Source organism: Oryzias latipes, chromosome 21, assembly GCF_053564925.1.
Source record: "Oryzias latipes strain Hd-rR chromosome 21, Olatipes_Hd-rR_3.1".
In the NCBI taxonomy this organism is placed as follows: domain Eukaryota; kingdom Metazoa; phylum Chordata; class Actinopteri; order Beloniformes; family Adrianichthyidae; genus Oryzias; species Oryzias latipes.
Window position 1 is genome coordinate 32,222,436 of NC_136257.1, and position 24,078 is coordinate 32,246,513.

At 40.3% G+C, this 24,078-nt stretch overlaps 1 protein-coding gene across 9 annotated transcripts in view; it reads left to right on the forward strand.

Moving 5' to 3' along the window:
* Positions 1 to 24,078, forward strand: part of lrp1bb (low density lipoprotein receptor-related protein 1Bb) — a 389,546-nt gene that overhangs the window by 330,807 nt on the left and 34,661 nt on the right. For all 9 annotated transcript variants that reach the window (XM_078939203.1, XM_078939200.1, XM_078939196.1 and 6 more), the window contains 17 exons: positions 430 to 558; positions 799 to 921; positions 1,462 to 1,602; positions 1,821 to 2,008; positions 3,987 to 4,170; positions 4,250 to 4,335; positions 7,748 to 7,870; positions 11,326 to 11,507; positions 11,592 to 11,791; positions 11,977 to 12,165; positions 12,304 to 12,452; positions 12,863 to 12,956; positions 13,128 to 13,244; positions 14,324 to 14,443; positions 15,127 to 15,246; positions 20,748 to 20,864; positions 21,726 to 21,832. In XM_078939203.1, coding sequence (XP_078795329.1) covers positions 430 to 558; positions 799 to 921; positions 1,462 to 1,602; positions 1,821 to 2,008; positions 3,987 to 4,170; positions 4,250 to 4,335; positions 7,748 to 7,870; positions 11,326 to 11,507; positions 11,592 to 11,791; positions 11,977 to 12,165; positions 12,304 to 12,452; positions 12,863 to 12,956; positions 13,128 to 13,244; positions 14,324 to 14,443; positions 15,127 to 15,246; positions 20,748 to 20,864; positions 21,726 to 21,832 — 2,369 coding nt within the window. The remainder of the gene's footprint in view (positions 1 to 429; positions 559 to 798; positions 922 to 1,461; positions 1,603 to 1,820; positions 2,009 to 3,986; positions 4,171 to 4,249; positions 4,336 to 7,747; positions 7,871 to 11,325; positions 11,508 to 11,591; positions 11,792 to 11,976; positions 12,166 to 12,303; positions 12,453 to 12,862; positions 12,957 to 13,127; positions 13,245 to 14,323; positions 14,444 to 15,126; positions 15,247 to 20,747; positions 20,865 to 21,725; positions 21,833 to 24,078) is intronic.

Consider the following 24,078-nt stretch of genomic DNA (forward strand, 5'->3'; position numbering starts at 1 on the left):
ATAAAGAGACAGGAATTGCTGTGAACATTGGTGGGATAATTTGATGGCAATGGAGTGTTAAGGAAACATTAATGGGACGATCTAAAGGTTTCTAAAAGCGTGGTTCTAGTCAAAAGCACGGCGTGCGTGTTGGTCAAATGGTAAGTTCTGGTTTTACCTGCATCCAATTAATTCCTCATTTTGCTTTTACCACAAAAAGAAAACTGTCATAACAGGAGAGACAGTAAAGTATAGAATCCATGTCAATTCCTTATCAAAGGACGAACGCTCAACTCAACTTAAACTGATATATTGTAATGAATTTAGCAAACAAAAACAACAAAAATTCAGTTAAGAAATTTCACTTTTGAGTAATTTCCCTTTCAATCTAATGGAGTAGAAAAAAAGGTTTATTTGTTTCCATTTTTTTTCTCCAATTTTGCCCTTTAGGCACAGTAACTTGTGCTCCGGGGCTCTTCAGCTGCCCCGGGTCGTACGCCTGTGTTCCAAAGCGCTGGCTTTGTGACGGGGAAAGAGACTGTCCTGACGGGAGTGATGAACTCGCTGCAGCAGGCTGTGGTAAGAAAATGTGCACATTTATTCATTGAGTATACAGTTGGACAGTTAGGCGTTTCTGCTGAAAACCACTTTTTGGAAGCATTTTTTCAGTTTTAATTCAAGTCTGATAAAAAAAAAATGGCAGATCAATGGACGAGCATAAGGTGAAATGTTAAGCTAGGACATTCTGCCCGCAATGTGGGGAGAAAAAAATATTTATCCACTCATTAGCACTCTTTTCCATTTCTCTCTGTGCTTCAGCACCCAACAACACATGTGATGACAGCTCATTTCGCTGCCGCAACAAGGCGTGCGTCCCCCAGCGATTTGTCTGCGACCACGATAACGACTGTGGAGATGGATCTGATGAGTCGGTGGAATGTGGCAAGTGGATTCATCTTCATCTGAATTTTTATAAAAATTTGATGAATGTGTGACAGCTGGGGAGGGGCTGCTGAAGTGGAGGAATAAACCAAAGACCAAGCGCGAATGGACACCAGCTGCTCCTAAATGAGCTCATTCCAACAACTGATGTGTCAAAATTCTGCTGAAGCCGATTTGTTTTTTTCTTTAAAAAAAGATCCACAGACATGCTGCAGGGGGTTTTAGAGTTGAAACAGAGTTTTTATAATTGATTCTGCAGACATCTGTTGCGATGTGAAGATGCTGACACCAGATTTCTAATTGGGAATTTCATTTGCTCTGTCTCAGTTGGAGGGACTTTGCATTTGAGGTTTGAATTTATCATGAAAGGCTGATAAAATGTGCTTTTCTGAAGAATTGGTCAGGGCAGCTGCCGCTGTATTGTGCATGCTGATGGGTTGATTTGTCCCATCTCTCTTATTTTGCATGTACATGTGCTGAATGGTCACCGTTTTTTGAAGCTGCATCCCGCCAAGTGAAAAAGTTGCTCTCTTTTTTCAGTGTACCGCTCCTGTGGATCAGAGGAGTTTCGCTGTGGGGATGGTCGCTGTCTTCTCAGCTCTCAGTGGGAGTGTGACGGCTACGCCGACTGTCCCGACCGCTCTGACGAACTGCCTCTGAACCTCAAATGTCTCGCGGCAGGTAAGGCTGCCGTTTGGCTCTCAGCTGGGTTCTCTTCATCAGTGTCACCATCGGGCACCGCCTCGCCAGGGAAACTGGTAGCTTCATATGCGGGAGGGGAAACACAGAGCAAGGGGAGATTTCCTGAGAGCGATCAATGTGTCAACTACCACGTCCAAGGCTGAGCTGAGAAATCCCAGGGTTTTGTACCAGTGACAGCCATCTTTTGTTCTTTTTAGGAAGCTTGTGCAACGGCTCCTTCTTCATGTGCTCCAATGGGCGCTGCATTTCTGAAGGGAATCTGTGTGACGGCAAAGATGACTGTGGAGACGGGTCCGATGAGAGGAACTGCAATGTGAACGAATGCTTAAACCGCAGAGTCAGTGGCTGCACACAAGACTGCCAGGACCTGACAGTGGGCTACAAGGTAAGTGAGCTGAGGAGCAGACGCTCCTTCAGCCTTCAAGTGCCACCAGATTGAGTTAAACCTTATTAGATACATATGAAGGTTTTTCAACTCCAAATGCAGGACTAAAATTTCATCAACTTAATTTATCAAGTACAACGATTGTCCGCCACTTTTCTCTAACAATGTACCGGTACACATACTGTACACATCCTTGGCTTTTCTGTCTTGAATCTCCAGTTTATTATTTAATTTTGCTGAGTTTCCACTAAAGTCCATCCTGTTTATCACTTTAACTTTGCTTCTGTTTTATTTCAATTCATTAGTCTTATATTCATCCTGGATTTCAGTTGTCTGCTTGCTCCTCATTATAGCCAGACGTCTATGACTCCATTCCAAAACCTTCATCAATCAAAAACTTTATTTAAAGAGCACATTTTCTACAATGAAGCACACAAGTGTAAATGTTTTTCACTGTAGCTGTGTCACTCTTAATGTAACTTGTACAATGCATACTAAGTTTTCTTTTGTAAAATTAATGGTGCTAGAAATTACATATATTGTCTTTGCTACTAAAGAATGAAAGAAATTTAAACTAACTTAAATCTACTAGTACTTCCCTTTTAACATAAAAACCTTTAGAAACTGCCAATTTTCACCAAACTGTACTAAAAGGCTAGGTGATGAGAAACTTTTAGAAAAAAGTGGTTTAAACAAAAGAACAATGCGCATCAGATAAAACCAGCAGTCAGCATCAGCAGCCAGTCCCAGTGACCTCACTGGTTCATACTGCTTAATTTCAACTTTCATTCATTCAAATGCAAAGGTTTTAGTGCTGCTTAGCTTTTGTTTGTGAGCAAGTACAGCCCAAATCGTCACTCCTCCACAACTGTGCTTCACAGTGGAGGTGGCATGCAGAATCTCTGATCACAATTGGCCGTTGACGTAACATTGAGAGTGGATGCCTCTGATGTGCAAAGTGCACACAGTTTGAACGTAGTTTAAGGCTTAGGTTATGTTTCCAGGATTTTTTGGAGGCTGTATTTTCATTTTCTAAAATAATCCTACAAATATAATTATTTGTTTGGTCATTTCTTCACATTTAACATGATTATTGGGCATCTCAAATCTATCTCATGTTTCCTTGACCAAAACACAAAGTTTACTTTAACTTTAAAAGAAAATATGTTTTTTTTCTTCTTCCCATGTGACCCTCTGTAACCTTTATCAAACGTTTGCACATGGTTGTAGCTAGCTGGTAAAAAGCTTTTCCTCACATTATCTTTCCTTCTTTGTCTCGTGAAGACAAATGAATCATGACAAAATAAAGTTTTATTGAAAAAGTTATCATGTAGGGAGAAGGGTCAGTCTGTAACTCATGTCACCAACAGTACAGACGTAAACGATTAACGACTGATAATAAATCAATCCTAACTATGCACATCATTAGACAGGCACAGGTGCATGTGTACATGCAGCCCCCCACCCTCACCCCCCAGTCTCTTTGAATGACATTGAAAGCTGTCGGGTGGGAGTCCACCAACTGCCCCTGACTGCCCATTTTCCAGGTGGGTTCAGGTAAAAGCCACAAATGCCGAGTGGTGGCATTAACCTGAATGCTGGGTTCTCCGGTCTTTTTTTTCCATCAGATGGGGTGTACTGTGTCGGAAGAGTGGCACAGAAAGTTACTTTTGCTTGTCATAAGAGAGGCCAGTCTTAATGGACACACTCTCTGCTCGTCTGATTGTGACCCCAGCAGGAAAATAAGCTCAATTACCTACAAGGTCTTTGATTTTTTTGGGGTCACTCAGGTGGAATTGAACTTTGGTGTCTAGAGATTTGTTCATGGTCATGGCTTAAGTCTGAGGTGTTGGGTTGTGTGCTTGTCTGTTCTCAGTTTGCAACCAATACATTTCAACTTAAATTTGTGCAGACTAATACGATGTACATGTTATGAATTATCTAACCTCTAATGTTTTTTCTTTAATTCAATTGCCAGTGTAAATGCTGGCCTGGCTTCCATCTAAAAGATGACGGGAAGACATGTGTGGACATAGACGAGTGCTCCACCATCCTTCCTTGTAGTCAGCGCTGTATCAATACGTACGGGTCCTTCAGGTGCCTGTGTGTGGACGGGTATGAAGCTTTGGATCGGAACCCCAACACCTGCAAGGCTGTCTCAGGTGGGCATCAGTTTTGATTTCTTAAACCTGCAGAGTGTCAGAGCAACAGGGTCTAACGCTGCGGCCTTCTTCATTTCAGCTGAAGAGCCGTTTCTCATCATGGCCGACCACCATGAGATCCGCAAACTGAGTGTCGATGGTTCCAACTACACCATCCTGAAACAGGCAAGTGAAGCCTTCTTCATCCCTGAAGTTTTCTCTGAAAGGTTTGGTGTTTACAGAACGTATATTTCCCACAATTGTTTAATAATCTTGGATTTTATCCATTACCGTTATTGAATTTTCTTTCTGGGAAAATCTGTATATTTGTTTTTCCCTGTCCCCGCCTTTCTTGGGCTTCTTTTGTTCAGAGTGAAGTCCGCCCGCTCGTCTTTTGCAACCTGCAGACATTGAAATGGCAGCAGGCGAAGAGGAGGTTGTTTCTTCAGTTCTGAAGAACTGGTTTGGTTTGGATCAAAATCTGTTTGAACTATACTAGTTCAAACGGAAAAAAATGTTTTTGCTGACGTTGCAAAATGTTTTTGTTCGAAAAATAATATTTTTCATTAAGATTAGACTGTTGTGCAGACTAAGCTTATTATGTTCTACCGCTAGCTGCAAACATTTTGCTTTATAATTTAACCCTGGAGAGCCCAACAGCAATTTTCTTTCAAAGTTAAAAAAAAGAAAATTTGGTTTTTGTTTATTCATTTTGGGAAGCAGCAGTTTACAGCATCCCAAAAAAAAAAAATCTGTGCAAAGGATCTGTGCAAGCAGCATTCAATTACTACACATATTTCCATAACATGATATTAATCCTCTTTGGGTTCTAATGTCTGTTGTGTAAAACATTTATTTTAGGATATTTTTTGTCTGAAATAAATGTTCTAAATGCCTAAAAACAACACGGTAAACCCTAAAAACCATAAAGTAAATGGACAAAAGGGATTTTAAAATGTTTGAAGAGAGCTAACACACCAAATAGAAGCTTTTTTCTCCAAGGATTTCTTAAAAACGGTGCAGAAACGTGGTCGGATATCTTTCTGTTGATCATAGGCTTCTAGTGTCTCATCAGTGTTTTGAAAGGTGAAGTGTAGAGGTGACTCGCCCCCCCCAAGGACCCTGCTGAAAACTCCTTCAAATCATTTTCAGCTCTACTTTAACCCGAGTGTTGATTATCCGGAAATGCTGGATGTAATTTGCTGTAGACAAACCCCCTCAGAGACGGTAAACCCTCCACACCTGGGGACACGTGCATGAAGCTGAAACGGGTGGGCCGTGTTCTGTTCTTTTTTTCCCCCAATCACTGCAAATATCTCAATATACAAAGTGTTTCCTCTCATTAGTCCGTCTCAGACCAGACAGACGTTTTCTGTGTTTATGTCTATTAGATGTTAGAATAACAAACATCCTTCTACCACAAATCATGACGAGTCATCCTCCAACAAAGAAGTAATGTTTGTCTGTGGTTAATTACAGATGGAAAACAGGCTACAGCTATTGAAATAACAGTATTTAAAGTATAAATTCAAGGGAAAAATATAATATAACAGTAAAGGTTTCTAAAAGTGAGACTGTGAATTCAGGAAACATGAACAACTGTGGGGCTGCAAATGTATTCAGTGCTGCAGTTCCACACCAAGAATAATGTCAACATGTTCCAGCATGTCGCCGCTTAAGGGGCAGCCGTTTCTATGGAAACTAGTCCCCCATAAAAGTTCTATTTGGGCTGTTAATGAAAGGAAAAAAGCAAAGTCAGTTGACCGCTTGGGGTTTCACCGACAATGCTGAGGCTCCTTTTGTTAGGAACGAAATGTGGACCAAGACATTGGTGACACATTGACAGTGTGGAAACTGCAAACAAGACAAAAAAGTGGAAACTTATTGGTTTTTTGATCATTTCCAAGTTTGGGTTTAGCTCTGGCCGCTCAGCAGCACAGAGTGAAAGAAGCATCACTTTAATTAGAAAGCGCTGTAATCAGTAAGAGCAGTCCCTGAACGCACCGCAGCACAAGCAGCCGGCAAACCCCCAGGGAAGTGATGAGTTTGGGTTCCAGTTTTGATCTGTCTATATCTGAGACGCCGATTTTCAAAGAAATGATAAAGCAAACGACTCAAAGACGTTTTCTAATAACCACACTGTCGAAAAAAGGTCAAAGCTGTCATCTACACTCATAATTGTGAGATTGCAAAAGCTACCTAATGAATTAAAGATATTACAATTTTTCTCATTGCCAAATATTTGTGCTATTATCCACTATTTAATTAGCCTCATTTATTTTAAAATTAATCTTAAAAACAATCTAAAATCTCAAATTGCAATTAATTCTAATGAAGTTTTTGCCTTAACTCAAAGCAACATTCAGATTCTTTTGTGCAAAGAAGGAATTAAAGAAAACAAACACATATTTCTGCTATACATTTGACTGCTATACTTTTGATTGTTTGTGTCCTGGGCTCCCTGCAGACAGAGCTGTCTGTTTCTAGATATGTTGATTAAAAAGGACATCCATCTATCAGTGTGGAGATGGTTTCTGGACTGCTGGACGCCCCCCCCAGGACACTGTGGTGCCTGTCTGTGAGAGCGTTGATGATCTGGTGAAAATGTCTTATTTCACCTGTCATGTTTGACATCTTTTCTCTGCGCCCACAGCGTGACCCAGCAGGGGGGCGGGGGACAATTGTTTGGGAGGAAGCACTGTTTTCATGGACAGTGGGGGGTCAGAGGACTAAAAAAGACCTCACTGCTCTACTCTGATGGGACTTTCTCAGCATTTTTACTCTTTTTATAGATGTTTTTTAGTGGATGAAGCTTTGGGATCCAAAGGCCGTGTCACACAACCACTACTATTTTACACATATTTTCCACGTATGATATTTGGGTCTTTGGTGATACATGTGTGATGTATGTCATTCATCTTGCATTTGTCATTCGTCCATCAAGGGTTTTCTTGAATTCTTTTTTTTAGCTGCTCAAAATTTTTGGTCAGTTAAGAATCCCGCAGTCTATCTTTAATTTACGTCATGTATGCGTAATTATTACGTAAATCTTACACAAGAACACTGAGGGATTTTTTATAGATGGATATGCAAATTTGTGTCTTTCCACAGCTGCTCCACGTATTTCTAATAGACTTTTTACACACCGATGTATAACGTTTTTGTTACGTATACGGCACACATATCACGTTAAAATTATGTAATTGGTGCACTAATGAATCACTAATAAATTGCAAATAAACAGCACAATAATCACGCACGGTTCATGTTCTACATTGATTTATGTGTTCTTTGCATGGTTTATTTATTTGTACTTCTTCCCTGGTTTTAATTTGATTCATCTGTGAAAATTTTACATAAAAACCACAACTTTCTCAGTTTTTCCACATGTATTCAAGTATGACCAATTTTCATCCATGCAATTTGCATCGCTGTGCGAGACGGCCTTAAAGATTTGAACTCATTTATTCAATGCTCTATGTTGTGTTTTTATTTGTCAAATAAAAGCAGTTTTTTCCTAAAGTATATAAAAAATGCAATATTTAACCAAAATATCACATGATTAACACTAATTTCTGTTTTTGTCTGTAACTCCCAGGGCCTTTATAACATTATCCACCTAGACTTTGACTACAAGAAGGAATTCATCTATTGGGTGGACTCAACCAGGCCGAGTGGTCGAAAGATCAACAGAATGCGCCTCAACGGGAGTGACCTGAAGGTACTAAAGAGTATTTAGCCACTCTCACTGTCTGCTGCAGGCTGCTTTGTTCCAGTTTACCCAGCATTCATTGGCTCCACTTCACTTACTCTCACTTCCAGCTCTGTCTAAGTTGACTTCAGTGTATGAACTCTGTCCTTCTCTATTTTTAGGCTGACCTATTCGAACACCAGTTTGTCTGTTTGTTTGTTTTTTCTTGGTGCTTCTTACCGACCTGCTTGAATTACAGCTGTAATTCTGTATTGCTGAAATTAAACATTGGTGATATTTGTGTGCCAAGGCTCACAATGGAGGGTTAGTGGAAATTCAAGGAAGCAGGACCCCCACACAGGAGGCAGCAGGCATCAGCGTGACACCTGCCAGCCCTCATTAGCATTGTTGTAACCGGCTGTGGGCTCCTTCAGCTAATTTCGTGTCTGTATTTGAGCCACTGTCACAGCTTAGCAAAGGAGAAACCGTCTGAAGCAAACATCCAGGAGCTCCTCACAACAGGTTAATTAAGAGTCGCTGATATCAGCTGCCACACGCTCAAGCTTGCAACAGAAAAAAGGGAAAGTCCAGGGAGCACAGAGCGTCTGCGTGCCCTTCGTACTAAGATAATTTGACTCACCTGTTTTTTTATTCTTTATTAGAAAGCTAAGTTTAGAAGTTGGTATTTTATATTTAGAAGTCATTGCTCCACATCTCTGAGCGTGTTAAAAACATAAAAAGTCCAGTTCATGTGCTGTCTCACTACTCCCTTTTTAAAACTTGATCTGACTGAATAATTTATCTAAAAGAAGTTCTCTTTGTGATCAACTCCACTTCAGTGATCTGATATAACCTTGTGGGAGCAGTTTATTTCAACTGATCCATTTAAAAACACTCATCACATCTGAACAAAAATGTTCAGCTGCTCCTGGTATTATTAGGTTTTTATTTTTAAGGGGGAAAAGACTGTTAGGATTCATTCACAGCACAGATTATAAAGGACCTGGAGTCATGTCTTAACTACTTTATGATTTCAATCCCAACAAGGTCATTTAAGGTAAAACAGTTACCTTAAACTGCCCCTACGGGTGGATAGGGGCTGTCTGCGGGTGAAAAATGGCCAGGCTCAGGTGACCCGCATGACATATCAAGGTTGTAGATACAATTGGTGAATCCCCTAGAGTCAAACTTCATGCACATTATTTCTACGGGTATGCAGTGGGTGTCAGGTTATAGCCAACGCTTCTACAATGCGCAAGGGTAAGTAAGGGGGAAGTAGGTGAGACGCAGGGATGTCGTATAGTTTTTTGACTACTGCACATGGAGCCCAATGGTGCTCTTCACCTGATAAGTGCGAGCTCCTTACAGCCTTTTTGCGTGTAGCTTGAATTGCATGTAACTGTGCGACAGCATCACCCAAGAATCACAAGTGCAAACAGCATTGGTATTCTGTTGTATTGTGGCTGCAAACTCAAGTTGTTGTAAAAGAGAAATTGTTCTTTTACCTGGATGAATAAAGGTTTAACCAACTTACATTAGCATTGCAAATACTATACCATTACCACACGCACCACAGCACAGAAGCCTGATAATAAATCCTGCAAAACACACCTGCGGTCTCCTTCAGATGCAGCCGCTCCTCTCTATGACCCTCCAATGGCCTGGACAACCCCAAGCCCACCATATGGATCAATCCCCCCCCCCTTACAGATGCATGTGACTAAGGCATGAGCTGTGAAGTGGGATAAAAGCAAAGCTCACAATTCCAAACAATAGCAAAAAGTTACAGTTGATCTCAAATTGCAGTCCTAATGGAGCTGTGCATTGCTTATTTTCCCACCATAGCTGCCATTTGGGTTTCTCAGTGGTTGAACACAGCTGATCCAGGTAATTAGCAGCAGGTGGCTCATGCATGTATTACAGACAAGCAGGACACCGCCCTCTGGGCCTGGAAATCAACTCCCCTGGTTTCAAAAGAAACCCTGGCAAGCCAATTTCTTTTTCAGTTCAGTTTGATCCAAAGAGCTGGTTTAAGGACAGCTAAGTGTTTTTGCCAAGACGTGCCGCATTAAATTCATAATTTTCTCACTTTGCACCCTGCTCTTTAATGCCAGATTGCATGAGCGCTGCAATGTTGGAAAATAAATCTGTTTCTGAGACACGGACTCGAGCTGCCAGCTGGCACGATGATTATTTTGAAGAGCCGTATTTGCATTTAAACACTTGACCATACTGGCAATATTCGTTTAAATCTGACCAGTTTTTGAAATGATTTCTTACTGAAAGTGGTGCATTTTTTCTGGTGACATTATTCACATTTTAAAGTGGTCTGTAAAATCTATAGAACTGACATGTTTGCTATTGTTTGGTAGAAAAAAAAAACTATTGAAAAAAAAACCCTTTTCCTTCCCAGTATTTCCACCTGCTCAGTGGTGTGACTTTAGGAGTGCTTACACTGCTCATGCAGTGCAGTTCTATTCTTGTAATCATGTTTGCATGAAATTGTATCTGCATGTTGTCCTGCTCTAATCACCTTCTGGTCTGTGTGAAATTACAAAGAGCAGTGCTAATGGCTTTATGCGAGCCTCAACAGGCCGTCAACGGCCATCCAGCAGCAGCAGGAAAGATATTTAAATCGCTCGGTGATTACAGTCATTACACAAAACTCCTTCACCTCAAGACGACACGTCTCGAGGCCTGTAAGCATCCAGCCTATGACATATTTTTACTCTAAGTTCTTATAAGATGTGATATGATTAGGAACAGTTATAAAGGGAATAAATCCTTATTAGCAGTTTGTACCTTTTTCTTCTTTTGAGGTAGAGGTTTTAAAACCATAAAGACTGGCTAAATAAACACTGGTGCCAGCTTTACCAGCCCTTTTTCTGGAATTTTTCTGGTTCAGACCAGGTGTCTGCAACCAAAGGCTGTGGGGCCACAAGCGGGAACTGTCAAGGGGCCACAAGGTTGTGGGAGCATCTTTGAGAAGAAACGAGATGCAAATCTGTTAGATTTAGTCCTGCATAACTGTTTTGTGGTCATAATGGGTGTGGCTGCAACATTACTGTTCAGTACTTTATCAATTAACACACAAAGCTCAAAGTCAGGCTGCTCTTTTTTTTTTCTTTATTTAAACATGCACAATTTCATTATAACATTGTATTATTATCCTTCCTTAAGAACATCATCATCATGCCTGTCATCTAAAACTTCTACAGCAAATGAATGGTTCTTATTTTGACATTTTTGACTTGTTTTAATATTAAATGAACACAAAGAAGAATATTGTCTTTAGTATTTCATGAAATACTACAATCCCAGGAACAATATGTTATTTTTTTAAACAAAAAAAAAAGACTGCACATTAAAAATAGATTTTCATTTTGGACAAAATGATAACCGTATTGTAAAATGAAGAACATCTAACTTTCAACCAAAAGCATTTTGTTTTTAAATAATTAAATTTCATCTGTATGCATTCATAGATAGTTCATAGGACAGCAGTACCCAGTGCCTTGGCAGTGGACTGGATTGGAAAAAACTTGTACTGGTGCGACGCAGAGAAGAAGACACTGGAAGTGTCCAAGGCGAATGGTCTGTACCCCACCATCCTCATCAGCTCTGGACTCAAGAACCCCACAGATCTAACTCTGGATCCCCAGACAGGGTAAGATTGTCGCTATGAACTTTTTTACCGTACATGTCTGCGGTCTTTGTGTTTGTATTATACTGCTTTGATATTTTCAACCAGGTACGTGTTCTGGGTAGACTGCTGTGAGCCCCCCCACATCGGGCGTGTCGGCATGGACGGCCGAGGCCAAACGATCATTATTGACACAGAGATTTACAGCCCTACCGCTCTCACCATAGACTATACCAATAAGAGGCTGTACTGGGCAGACGACAACCACATCCTGTTTGCCAACATGGATGGCACCCAAAGACACAAAGGTGAGTGGTTGATGTGTTGTTTACACTCAGGTGTGTGAAGGAATCAATTTACCGCTGGGCCTTTGGATGTTGCTGCTATTCAAACAGATACAGTATTGCATTTAAAATTAGTATACATGCATCTTTTTTGGGGAAAGGTTATTTTTTTCTGTTACTTCCAGCAGTGAACATTTGTCTTTTTACAGTGTCCAGTGATCACATCCAAGGAGTTATGGCTCTGACTTTGTTTGAAGACTTTGTATATTGGACAGACGGTAAGTCCAAGTCGCTACGACGTGCTCACAAGACCATGGGCTCTCAAGGAATTGAGCTCCTCAACTCTTGGCAAGCCATCAAATCCATTAAGGTCTACCACTCACTGCGCCAGCCTGAAGGTATGCAGTCCACCTGGCGCACGAGTTTGTGTTTTTTCCATTCCAACCAGTGGTTTGGACCTTCTTTTTGGAAGTTATAAGAAAAAAACTGTACCATAAAGTTTGAACTGAGCTGTGTCCATCTGTCCTTCTTTCCAGTGCCCAAGCACCAGTGCCAGATCGCAAATGGCGGTTGTAGCCATTTATGTCTGCTGTCCCCTGGTGGGGAACACAAATGTGCCTGTCCCACAAATTTCTACCTGGCTGCTGACAATAAAACCTGTCTCTCCAACTGCACCTCCAGTCAGGTCAGTCCCATTTTCCTTGCTGTGAACACGTCCTTTGCTCCTCTGTTCTCATAAGTACTTTTCCTCTGAAGGCAAATGGCTTTGCTCTCATGGGTTCCTCGGGTCTGACGTGCACTGAAGGGCTTTGAAAGGAAATGTTCTGACTGACTTTACCTTTAAAAGAAAAAATGCTGTAATGGCCGACTTTTTTCCTCCTTTTTGTGGAACTTTTGTCTTTCTTGTGATTACACACGAGCCGTGCAGAGCCCTTTGAACTGACTTGTGTACAAAATGTACAAAACAAGTCATCTAACTCTGCCTTGATTTTTATTTATGCTTTGAAGAGTCTCCAAATCTAAGGAGACACTCTTGTGTTTATGCTGACTCTAAATTGTGTGTTTTTTGTGTGTGTTTGGATTGTGAACACACAGTTTCGCTGTGGAACAGATGAGTGCATCCCTTTCTGGTGGAAGTGTGACACAGTGGATGACTGTGGGGACGGCTCCGATGAGCCTGCTGACTGCCGTGAGTGCCGCGTTGTTTCAAGGTTGACTATGAAAGACTTACAGACTGTCGAAACTCAAGTAGAACCAAGCAAAGAAAATCTCAAACTTTCTTTCCCCTGTGTTTTCTCATCAGCTTTGTGCTGTTTTTCCTTTCCACTAATCAGTCTGAATAACACTTTGTCACGAACAGCGGAATTCAAATGTCAGCCAGGCCGTTTCCAGTGTGGCACAGGCCTTTGTGCTCTTCCGCCCTTCATCTGTGATGGAGAGAACGACTGTGGCGACAACACCGATGAGGCTAACTGCGGTAAGGAAAATGAGTGTGTTTTTATCCTTTCATTCTGTTGATTTGTGCCAAAAACTGTCCTTTTTTTGGAATGTCAGTTATTATATTTGCTTTTGTGTTTGAACAGCTGACAGGTTCCAACTAACACGTAATACAAACTTCTTAATATCCAATATAGCTTATCAAAAATGATTACCCTTTAACACCGGAGCTTCAGCTCCAGGGTTTGCATGCTTTCAACTTTCACAACACTTAATTTACGCAATTGACGTCATTCCAGCGGATTCTGAACAGAGAAAAGCAACTTTGCTAGTAGTAGTGAAGTCAGCTCATTCTGACATGGAAAACGCCGGATTTTCCGATTAGGAAAGCCACTTTTCTCTGTGTCAGAATCGGCTGATTCAAATAGATTGCGTGAACGGTCGAAGAGTTACGGTTCATCAAAGAGCATGTGTTATGTAGGTTTCAGCGGCAACATCTCCAGTGTTCAAGGTTCCAAGTCCAGTTGCCAAAAAGACAACCTGGTTCTTCTGGAAGTCTGTCGTTGAGACTGAAAATAGAACATTTGAAATCCCCTTTGTGTGGTTTACATTTTATAACTCCATGTCTCAGTGACATGTCAATGTGAGTTTTTAAACTTTAAACAAACTGAACTCTTAAAATGTATGTGGCTTTAACAAATTTTCTTTTCAAAAACATTATGGACAAGAAAAGTATGATTTCCTGGATTTTGGAGAGAGAAGCTTTTAGAAGAAAACAGTATAAGAAGCATCATTATCCTTTAAAGTCAAAGATGTATACCTTAGAAATAAAAGGTAAAAATAACAAAAGTGTTTCCGTTGTCGTTATAGACATTCTTGTTATCTTTCTAATGATAACCTAAATTTGGAGGTTATTACTTTGAAAAATAAGAATGCAAGCTTTTTTTTTTTTATTTCAACTGCCATTTGTGTTGCCTTTTTATTTTTTGTTTACTAAATAATAATAATAGTCTGAAACAAACCACATTTTATTGTTTATATATATTTTTTATGCGGAAAATATTATTTGAACCCTGTCTGTTTTTTTTAACCTCTCCTTTTTTTATCTCTTTATTTCAGAGACCTATATCTGCCTGTCTGGACAATTTAAGTGCACCAGGAAACAGAAATGCATCCCCCTCAACCTGCGCTGCAACGGTCAGGACGACTGTGGGGACGGAGAAGATGAGACAGACTGCCGTGAGTCTCTGCATCGTCCCTTCAGCCTCGTGGTGCTGAGGAGATTCATTGTACCTCGAGACAGGGAGGAGTTCATCAGTCTGGCCTGACATTCTATAAAAAATGGGAGAGTTTCATGAAGTTCTTTCAGGAATAAAACCTAATAGACTCACAGCAATCACCTTAACTGTGCAGCATTAAAATGGGGAATTTATGCCTGTGCTTGGACAGCATGCGAGCATTTGCATTGAGCTCATCAAGTATTCCTCAGACAGCCTCCTTTATGGCAGTTTCTGTGAAAAGGGATTAGATACAGAATCACAGAGAGGATCAGACTTTCTCTGCTATGATATAGCTCATCAGAACATGACACCCCATTCAAGTCCTTCAGACCGCTTTATTTGTCTTTGCCGTGATTACAAAAAAGGTTACAGAGGGGAGGAGGGAAACGGAGGAAGGTCAGGGAAAAAAAGGGTGACTTTAATTAAAGGGAAGCTAATTACTCTAACCCAGCTTAGACACCCAGCATGATTGGATGCAACTTTGAATGCACCTTTATAATGAACGCTGAAATTAAAATGCTACCTCAAACAATGTGGAGTGCGCCTCCCGCCTTGTTAAAGTATAAGACTGAAAATGAGAATGCAGGGCATCTTCATTGACTTCCTCTGTGGTCTTTAAACATGCTTTGTCTCTAAAAACAGCTGAAAGCACCTGCTCCCCAGACCAGTTCCAGTGTAAAGCCTCCATGCACTGCATCTCCAAGCTGTGGGTTTGTGACGAGGACCCAGACTGTGCAGATGGATCAGACGAGGCTAACTGTGGTGAGTCTGGAGTCTTAGTCCCAACTGCCCTTCTGGGTGGATACTGTCTGTCTGCAGGTGAGAATGCTCAAACCTGGAAGTAGGTGACCCGCACTAAGTTTCAAGGTCATAGACCGCTTAGTCAACCTGCAGAGAGAAAAAGTTCATGCTCATTTTTTTCTATGGCATGCTGCGGGCGACAGGTGGTAGTAAACACTTATGCAACACATTATTGTAACTAAGGGTGAAGTAGGTGAGACACAGGTGGTATTTTTTACCCGTCCAACCCTGCTGACTGTGCAAGGAGTCCGACAGCACTGTTTATGTGCGACGTGCGCGCTCCTAGCGTGCAGCTTGATTTATACTGCTCGTCTGTGTTGTGTCACCTTTGCATTGCAAGGAGAGTCCGTCTCACGACTATCAGTTGGTTTACATTGCCTCCAGTGGCTCTTCGGTCCATCCCTCCTCCCCCTTGGATAGTGGCCGTCTATGCTCGTGGCAGCTTTGTCAATGGATCTCCTTTTGTTTCTTGTTCCATTTAACAATTCAATTTATCATCAATTTTATCATCAAAATCCAAAACTTTGGCAGTCGGGCCTCATGCACCCTCCTTCCTCACTGAGTTCTTGTAAAAAGTATTTTCTGTTTCTGTGTGTATGCCAAAGTTAAACTTTTGATTTCTTTGGCAAAAACGGACAGTGGTATTTTCCGGATGCATTATCGTGTTGGCACATCAGCTTAAATGTAAAATGTCTTTTTTTTTAAGTTTTATTTTGAAAGTACATCTAATTTTCAATTTTCTAGATTTTTGCCGCAAAATGGATGCATCAACAGACGGGAAATAGAACTCCTGCCTCAGACGCAGACATTTTGGTCGATTTAGATGAGATCAGATTAGATTTGCTTTTATTGTCATTGTCCATTGTACAATGAAATTGAAGCATCAGCATTTCTGTGCAAAAATAACGAAATATAATACTAAATAAATCAGTATGTACAACATGTACAGGTGTACAAATATAAACTGTGAAAAAGAAAAAAAAATTGCGCACAAAATTTGTGTGCAAACATGTCAAATGTGCAAGAGGTAGAAATTAGGTAGTGTTTAGAGAATGTTCTCTTCTGGCAACACTGTAAAAAATCAGAGCGTAGATTGTGTAGACACCCTATAGGCGGACACATCCTATTGGTAATTTCATGTCTTGTGCCCACCCTGTTGCATGCACCACAGGTGTGCGGTGAGTCTGGAGCCAGTACTCGCACCTTACTAGCCACTAGAGTGGCGTGTAAGGGCACTGTATTGACAGCATTACCTGTAAGTCATAAGCTTGTGCTACTTCCATTAACCTTACAGTTACCACACACACGACAATGGTACGTCCCATCTTATTGAAGTCGATTGAGGATGCTGGACGTTCCTCAAAGGAACTGCAGGACAACCCAAAAACATTGATCGCCTGGGCCCCCCACACATGGGACAAAGGCTTCAGTGTTTGAGAGCCTTTAGTTTATTTATTGGCTGAATCCACATAAGACTGAAAATGAGCCGAAATGAATCCCTTTAATGGATGCAAAGTTTATTTTTTTCTAGCAAAAAGAAAATTAGGCAATTTCACCACGGCAACCAAAAAGAAAAAAAAAGATTAAAGTTATAGAAAACTGAAACAGACTCGGCACGTGTTCGTCATATCAAAGGATATATAGAATTCAATAAACTGAACTAGCATTCAACCCCTTCTTTTTCAAATGACCTTCATTTAGGAAGCAGTGAGACGGAACCAATGAACCTTTACAGCATTTTACTGTAAAAGTACTAAACCTTGACAACAAAGAATGAACTTCTTACAGGATTTGTCTTTCTAATGCAACTCAGCATCATGAACAGAAGAATGCCTAATATATATGTATGAAGCTGTTCAAATTACTATCTCAGCAGCAATGTACTCTTCAGTTGTTAGAGTATTATTTTTATTGAATGTGCATGAATCAAAGTCAATTCAGCTCAATGAGTGCCAGACATCTCTGCCATCTTGCCTGCAGCAGAGCTGTGTGAAGCTTTTTACTGGTGTTCCACATAAATACTTGGAGACATAAATGTTGATAAATGGTGATTATACATGCTGTCATTTGAAAAATATGCAACAGCGCAGTAGCAAACTGCAGCACTCTGTTTCTTTTTATTAAATCCTATGAAAATGAAATCCAGCTGCTAACCGTTAACCGTTTTAGGAGCACACAGCAGAGGCAGCTTCTCCGTCTAATTTCTGCTGCCTTCTTATTCTGATGACTCTTCATTTATTTTATACATAGAAACACTTTTTACAACCACACTTGTTACCTAATGTTAATAAGCTTTTAAATATTAGAGCTAAGTTGGTGGCTGTTTTGTTTAGGGATTGTGACGTTTCAAATCTTCACCCACCTTTTTGAATCAGGGTAAACTTTTGAACTGCCTTACTTAGCAGTGACAGGTCTTTTTTACTAATTCCTGCTACATTTGCTGGTTTCTCATTGAATTTAAGTCGCACCAGTGATGCACTAAAGCCATTACAAAATCTGGACAAAAAAATGAGCTGGTTGTTTACAGACACGACATCCTTGTGTTTGGTGCTTGAAGTCACCCATTAAATTCATTGATTGCCAACTTCCTTGCTGGATTGTTTTATCATTTTCCACACTTTTTGGCTCACTGAACTAGACTGAGATTGGTTGGGCTGATTTTCGTTGTTGTTTTTCTTTTGGCTGTGAACGCTCAGTGGGATGTAACCGTAACGTTTTTGTAAGCAATTACTTTCAATGAAAAGTCCATATGAACACCCATATATTCGGGCTTCTGCTTTCAAAGCCTTAGCGTTCAGGCATCGCTACGCATATTTTTAAGGCCGTTTTTGGGCAAAACGGTGTCTACGTCTACGTGCAAAACGTGGGGCCATTGAACGTGCGTTGAAAGTTAAACCAGTTGAAATTTGACCAATTAGGAACTCTGATTTGTTAATGATTTACAAAAAGCATCCCTTTTAATTTACAGCAGTGCCAACCTTTTGAAAATTGATCATCAGGCAGAAATAATTGCACTTCTAACCCGTCCAGAATTATATGACACGAAGTTTTTCATATCTTGGAATAGAGCTGTGAAAGAAAAAGCCTGGAACATTTGTAGATGGTGGACATGCACTAGTATCAGTTAACAAAAGTCCAGTGTGAACACCATATGCTAAATGCCTGTTCAAGAACACGCTTTACATGTTACACTTTTACGTAGCGTCAGTCTAATTTCTCTGAGAAGTTAAAGTTCTTCAATAGTTCAAATGAAATTCCCAATCTTTATGTGAAATTTGCTATTCCTTGAACATTGATTTGAAACGCTTCAGACATAGCCGACTTTATTTAAAGTCCAACGTTCGTTGTGGTCTTTTGGTTATCATTGTGCTGTTTTTAGCCAAAATCAAAAAACCTGTGTTTTCTAGGACACAGTTTCTGGAGAGCAGCAAGAGATCATCAGAAATTTGCCTCTGAGTTATAGGCGGGACTTTTGGCATGGGACAACCCCGCCCCCTTTCCCTCCACCTAGTGTATTCACTACATCATAAAGAAGCTCCTTTTTTTTCATCTGCTGCTGATTCATAACCATTTGAATAAAGAAATACTCAGAAATTCAAATTTAAGCTTAATTTCATTTGTAAATGTCCTCTATCATCAGACAAATGCCACAACAGCATGTTAAAAAACTCTAAAATACCATTTTCACCGGAGTGGATCTTTAAAGTTTGTTGTGCAGTGTTTGGAAGACAGAAAAACCAGAGACCTGAACACAGCCCTGAGATTCATAAGGAGCCAGGAACCCCCACTAAAGCTTTGAGACATTTAGGAAGCTTCCTGTTCGCTGTTGCCATGAGTCGTTGCAGCCCAGGGAGATTTACCGTAAGCCTCAAAAAAGTAACTTGTTAATTCAATGTCACAATAATTCCAGTTGTACATGGATTTTTGTACTTTTAAAATAATATTGTCCCTTGTTGTATCTTGACAGCTGTTTTTTTTTTTTTTGTCACTTCAACTTTTTGGTATTGTGCGTCTCTTTGGAACAAATCATCTTTGTAGTTCAATCATATTTTTTACAAACAGACGTTTGTAAAAGAGAAATGAAAATGAGTTGCTGTGATGCTGCTTATCTGAGTCTCACATGCAATCAGCAGGAAATGAGATGCCTTTTTCATTTCCCAGCATACTTTCACCCCCTGTAAATCAGTAAAAAGATAAAACTTTAAGAGTTTGGAATCACATTTTTTTGAGTTTCCGTTACCAGCTGTAATGAGTCATTTTTGTCATGTTTTTCCTCATGTTTGTGTGAGTTTGATCAAATGCCTGCCCATCTGTTCCTGAGGATCTTATTGCAGATGGCGTTCAGCAGTCGTGGTCATCAACACAGCTGTGATGACTCCTCCCCCTCACATTCTACCTCCTTATTTTTACAGGGTCATTTTTTTATTTCTAGTTATAGGAAAAAAGGATGACTTCAGCCATTAAAGTGGTTTTATCTTGTGTTTTTTTTTACTTTTGAAATGCTTCAAAGTTTTCTTAAAGTTGCCTAAAAAGTTTGCAAACAGGCAAAACCAACCAGTCGTGCTTTTTTCAAATGTGCCTTTTTGTTTTTGATGGAGCGATGCGCAGCTCAGAAAGCTGGCCTTGTTAGCTTGATAATGAGCGCTGTCCTAAACAAGAAACATGGCTCCAATTTCTTTTGTCATATCTTTTAAATGCTGCTTGTGACAGAGCTGCGGCTTAATGAATCACTGTCTGCTTCCCCTTCTGATTCTCTCCTGCTGTGGTGCTGGAAGGAGAATCAGGCAGAATCTGCTTTTTTTTCGCATCTCTTTCTTCTCACATACCAACATTAATGCAGCCATCATCTCTGACTGTGTCTGCAAAAAATGTTCATCGGAAGAGGGTAGTAGGGTAATGCCAAAATGATGTATAATTTGTTTAGGAGAATGCAGGAAACCAGGAAACTATATGTGTGTGACGTCATGTCCGAGTTTTGTGTTTGACGCTTGTTTCGTATCACTTTAGATGAATTTTTTATATATTTCTAGGCATGCCCTATTTTTTTAATCCTTGTTGTTTGTCAGTTGTTAGTGCGGGAGACTAAAATGTTCATCATTTCATGATTTCCCTGTATATGAGCGAATGAGGCGAAAAAATAGACTCTTTTTTAACTTTTTTACTTTATACTAAAGAGATGTCTGATTACTAAAATCTTCCCTGAGCTGTAGGATTCATAAATGTTTAGTTTTACCAAACTCGTGTCAAAAAGTGTTGCGGATGAATGTTGAGGTATTTCATCTTGAGGCGGGGTGGCCCCTTGAGTGAACGCTCCGTTTTGAACTCTGAGTCAGACTTGCTCCGAGAAACCCTGAGGAAATTATGAGTGCACGTTGAAAATATGATAGCTGGTTCTCATTAATATTCATGCACTTTGAAGCCACATTCCTCTTTGTGTTTCTTTTTTGCTCCTGATGAAAAAGATGAAAAGACCTGTGGACCTCATGAATTTCGCTGCGAGAATAACAACTGCATCCCGGATCACTGGAGGTGTGACAGCCAGAACGACTGCGGGGACGGCTCCGATGAGAACAACTGCAGTGAGTTTCTTCCCTCATCTGGTTTATCGGCTTTTACCGTGTCTGTTCTGACCAATGGCGGCTCGCTCGCTATAAAGCCTTGAGGAAACGGCTGCTGCCTGTAACTGTGAGAGGAAAGCAAAGCTGCTTCTTATCTGCTCACGGAAAGACACACCTTGTTAAACCTCACATCCTGTGTGTTTGTGCAGAATTGTTTGGCTGCACATTATGAGTATATGCATACCTTTTGCGTGCTTTTGCTGAGTCTGCATATTTTCCATGATATATTAGCTGACTAGAGTCTCCACACCTATTAATGTCACTTAAAATGCAAATAAAAGCCGGTCAAGTGTTGGATGGATGGTAAAAAGAAAGAGGAAAAAAAAAATTAAAAAATAATAAGCAGGTGGACCGGCAGATGATGAAGGGGCCGTAAATCAGATTCTGCTGCAATGCCTGCTGGGAGTCTTTGCCGCAGCAAAAACTCATAACACACACCCTGAGCTAGCTAACAGTCCATGATAACAAGGGGGAGGGCCCAGACAGTGGATCTGATCCAGCTGTTTAGCTGCTCTCTAATGTTGCCCTCAGGGACTCACTAAATGGCAGATACAAGATTTCTGGCTTCAGAGGGAACGTCAGCGTCCCTTATTGTGCGAGCGGCAATGAATGTATTTACATTCTGATCAGCTTTGCCAGTTTATCCACTTCTAATACAAAATGACACTAATTAGATAAAGAGACTGTCTTTGCCAAGGCATTTGCATGGCTTCCTAAGCACTGTGTTTGGCTGGTAGCTATAGCCGGGGGTGGCTGTTGTGTACGATGCTGAAAAATGATCAGTTTGGCATCATTTTTATCTTTTATCTTCTCCCCTCGCAGAGCCAGTCACTTGTAATCACAAGGATTTTGCCTGCGCAAATGGAGAGTGCATTTCCTCCCGATTCCGCTGTGACGGAGACTACGACTGCCTGGATAATTCAGATGAGGTCAGTGTCTAGAAAATGTCCTGCTCCAATATGTAGAGTGTCCAGACCAGATTTTCTAGGCCTGTGACAAAACATTAAATTGGTGTAGTAAATAGTGTTGTTTTTTTAAACAAATGAAGCCATAGTTACTTTGACCTAAATAGGCTTTATTACCTTTACTTGACTCATTTGGGCATCACAGAAGGGAAAAACAACAATGTGCATGTGAATTTGACAATCTTCATAGAGTCGTTCAGTAATATTCCAACATCTGACATGCTAGATTTTAAAAGTCCAGTAGTAGCAAAAATGAAGGACGTCTAAACACATATTGTCTGTTGGAAATGTTAGCTTGTAGTTAGCCTCAAGGGGAAAACAAATCAGACCAGTGTGGTAACGACTGGACATCATACCCTGCACCAACAATAAATGGTAAATGGGGTATACGTATAGTAATTTACTGCCTTCTCTTAAGGCAAAAAGTGCGGTCCTGGCTAGTTTGGCAGTTTTTTTTTTTTTTTTAACTTAATTCACTTACAAAATGAAAAACCATTTGTTTATTTATTCATTCACTTATCAGGAAGTAGCATTTTGTCCTTTGTACTAGCTTTTCACATCCTTTGCAGTAGCAAATAGTAGAGACGCCCTAGAGCATATTTCAATAACTTCTTGTGGAAATGGGCTGTTTTAGTCCAGAGGTGCCACGGTGGTGTAGCGACATTGAAGCAGAAGATTGCAAGTTTGATTCCCACCTTGCCCGCCTATGTGTCGAAGTGTCCTTGAGCAAGACACTAAATTGCCTCTGGTGGTTATAGCTTGTCGCCAGTGCTGTTGTCCCCCGCAGCTTCAAGGAAGGTAGAAAAGCACTATACAAGTATTTACCATTTAGAAAGAAAAAAAAACATTTATTTTTTCTTTTATGTGTGTCCCACTACAAGATTGCACTCTGGGTGACCGCCCACATTGCCCATAAGTAAACACACACATTCACACACCAATGGCAACTCTGCTGCCGAACACTGGCGCCAACACATAACCGCCAGGAACAATGCGGACCTCTGCCTCTGGACCATGGACGCACAAAAATACTATAGCGCTCAACAGTGGAAGGGTGATGATTTGTGCTTATTAAAAAACAAAACAAAAAACACATGTCCAGGACACGTTCCAGTTTACAGCGTCTTTTTGAACAATGAGAAACCAGTGAACCCTGTTGAAGACTCCAAATGTGGGCGTGGCCATGCTCACGTCCATGGAAAAAGTTGTGTCTTTGTTTTCCTCACGTAGGTGATCCTCATTAATGGATCAGTTAATGAATTTGTTGTATTTCGATCCACCGTCGGGGGTTTGGTGCAGCAACGAGCCGCGGCAGCAGTAGAGCCCAGAAATAACAATTCCATCTTGCAATAACACAGCTGCTGCTGACTCTTCATTCAAACTAATGTTGACAGTTTTACAACAGTTCTGTGGTTTATCAAAGTCATAGCCAAAGTTTTTGGTCATAAAGTTTAACCCTTTAAAAACTTACTCCGATGAAAATCGTGTTTTTGGAGTTTCTATAAGGTTATTTTGGCATTTTTCTCACGATGGAGGATACATGTAAAAAATATAAGATCAAAAATGCATTTCTGATTATTTCTTTATTCTAATTGTGGTGAATCAGAAGAGGAAAAACTTAAATGTTTTTCAAAGTGAGCACTGACTCTAACAGGACTACAGTGGTCAAGAATTCACGTTGAGCCGTCTAATTCACAGCTGTATTTGTATAATTAGAGTCATCTTCAGATAAATTCAGCTTTCACTGCTGATGGAAAGACGTCTTCTCATCCTGAAATTATTTGACTAGTCTGACTCAGAAAGTTGACTCCAGGGAGGCAAATATTTCCGGGTTTATTAGGAGCACTTTGCATGGAGACGGATTATGTGTAGAAATTGCTGTGCAAATGTAGAACAAAGGAATAAATTAACAAGAATACAGGACCGTAATATTATGCATCACGATTCATTATCAGAGCACACTTATGGGGATTTTTCTGTTTTTGTGAGAACTTTATAAAAATCTTTTTTTATCCTCCATTTCTAATTATGTATTAATATGTATGTCTTTGCATATTAACACATTTAGTTGTGAATGTCTTTATCATCTGAAAACAAAACAAATGGGTTTTATTGGCATAAAGGAATTAGGCTTTCCAATACCAAATTAATACCGTAATTTCCGGACTATAGAGCGCACCTGATTATAAGCCGCAACCATGATATTTTTA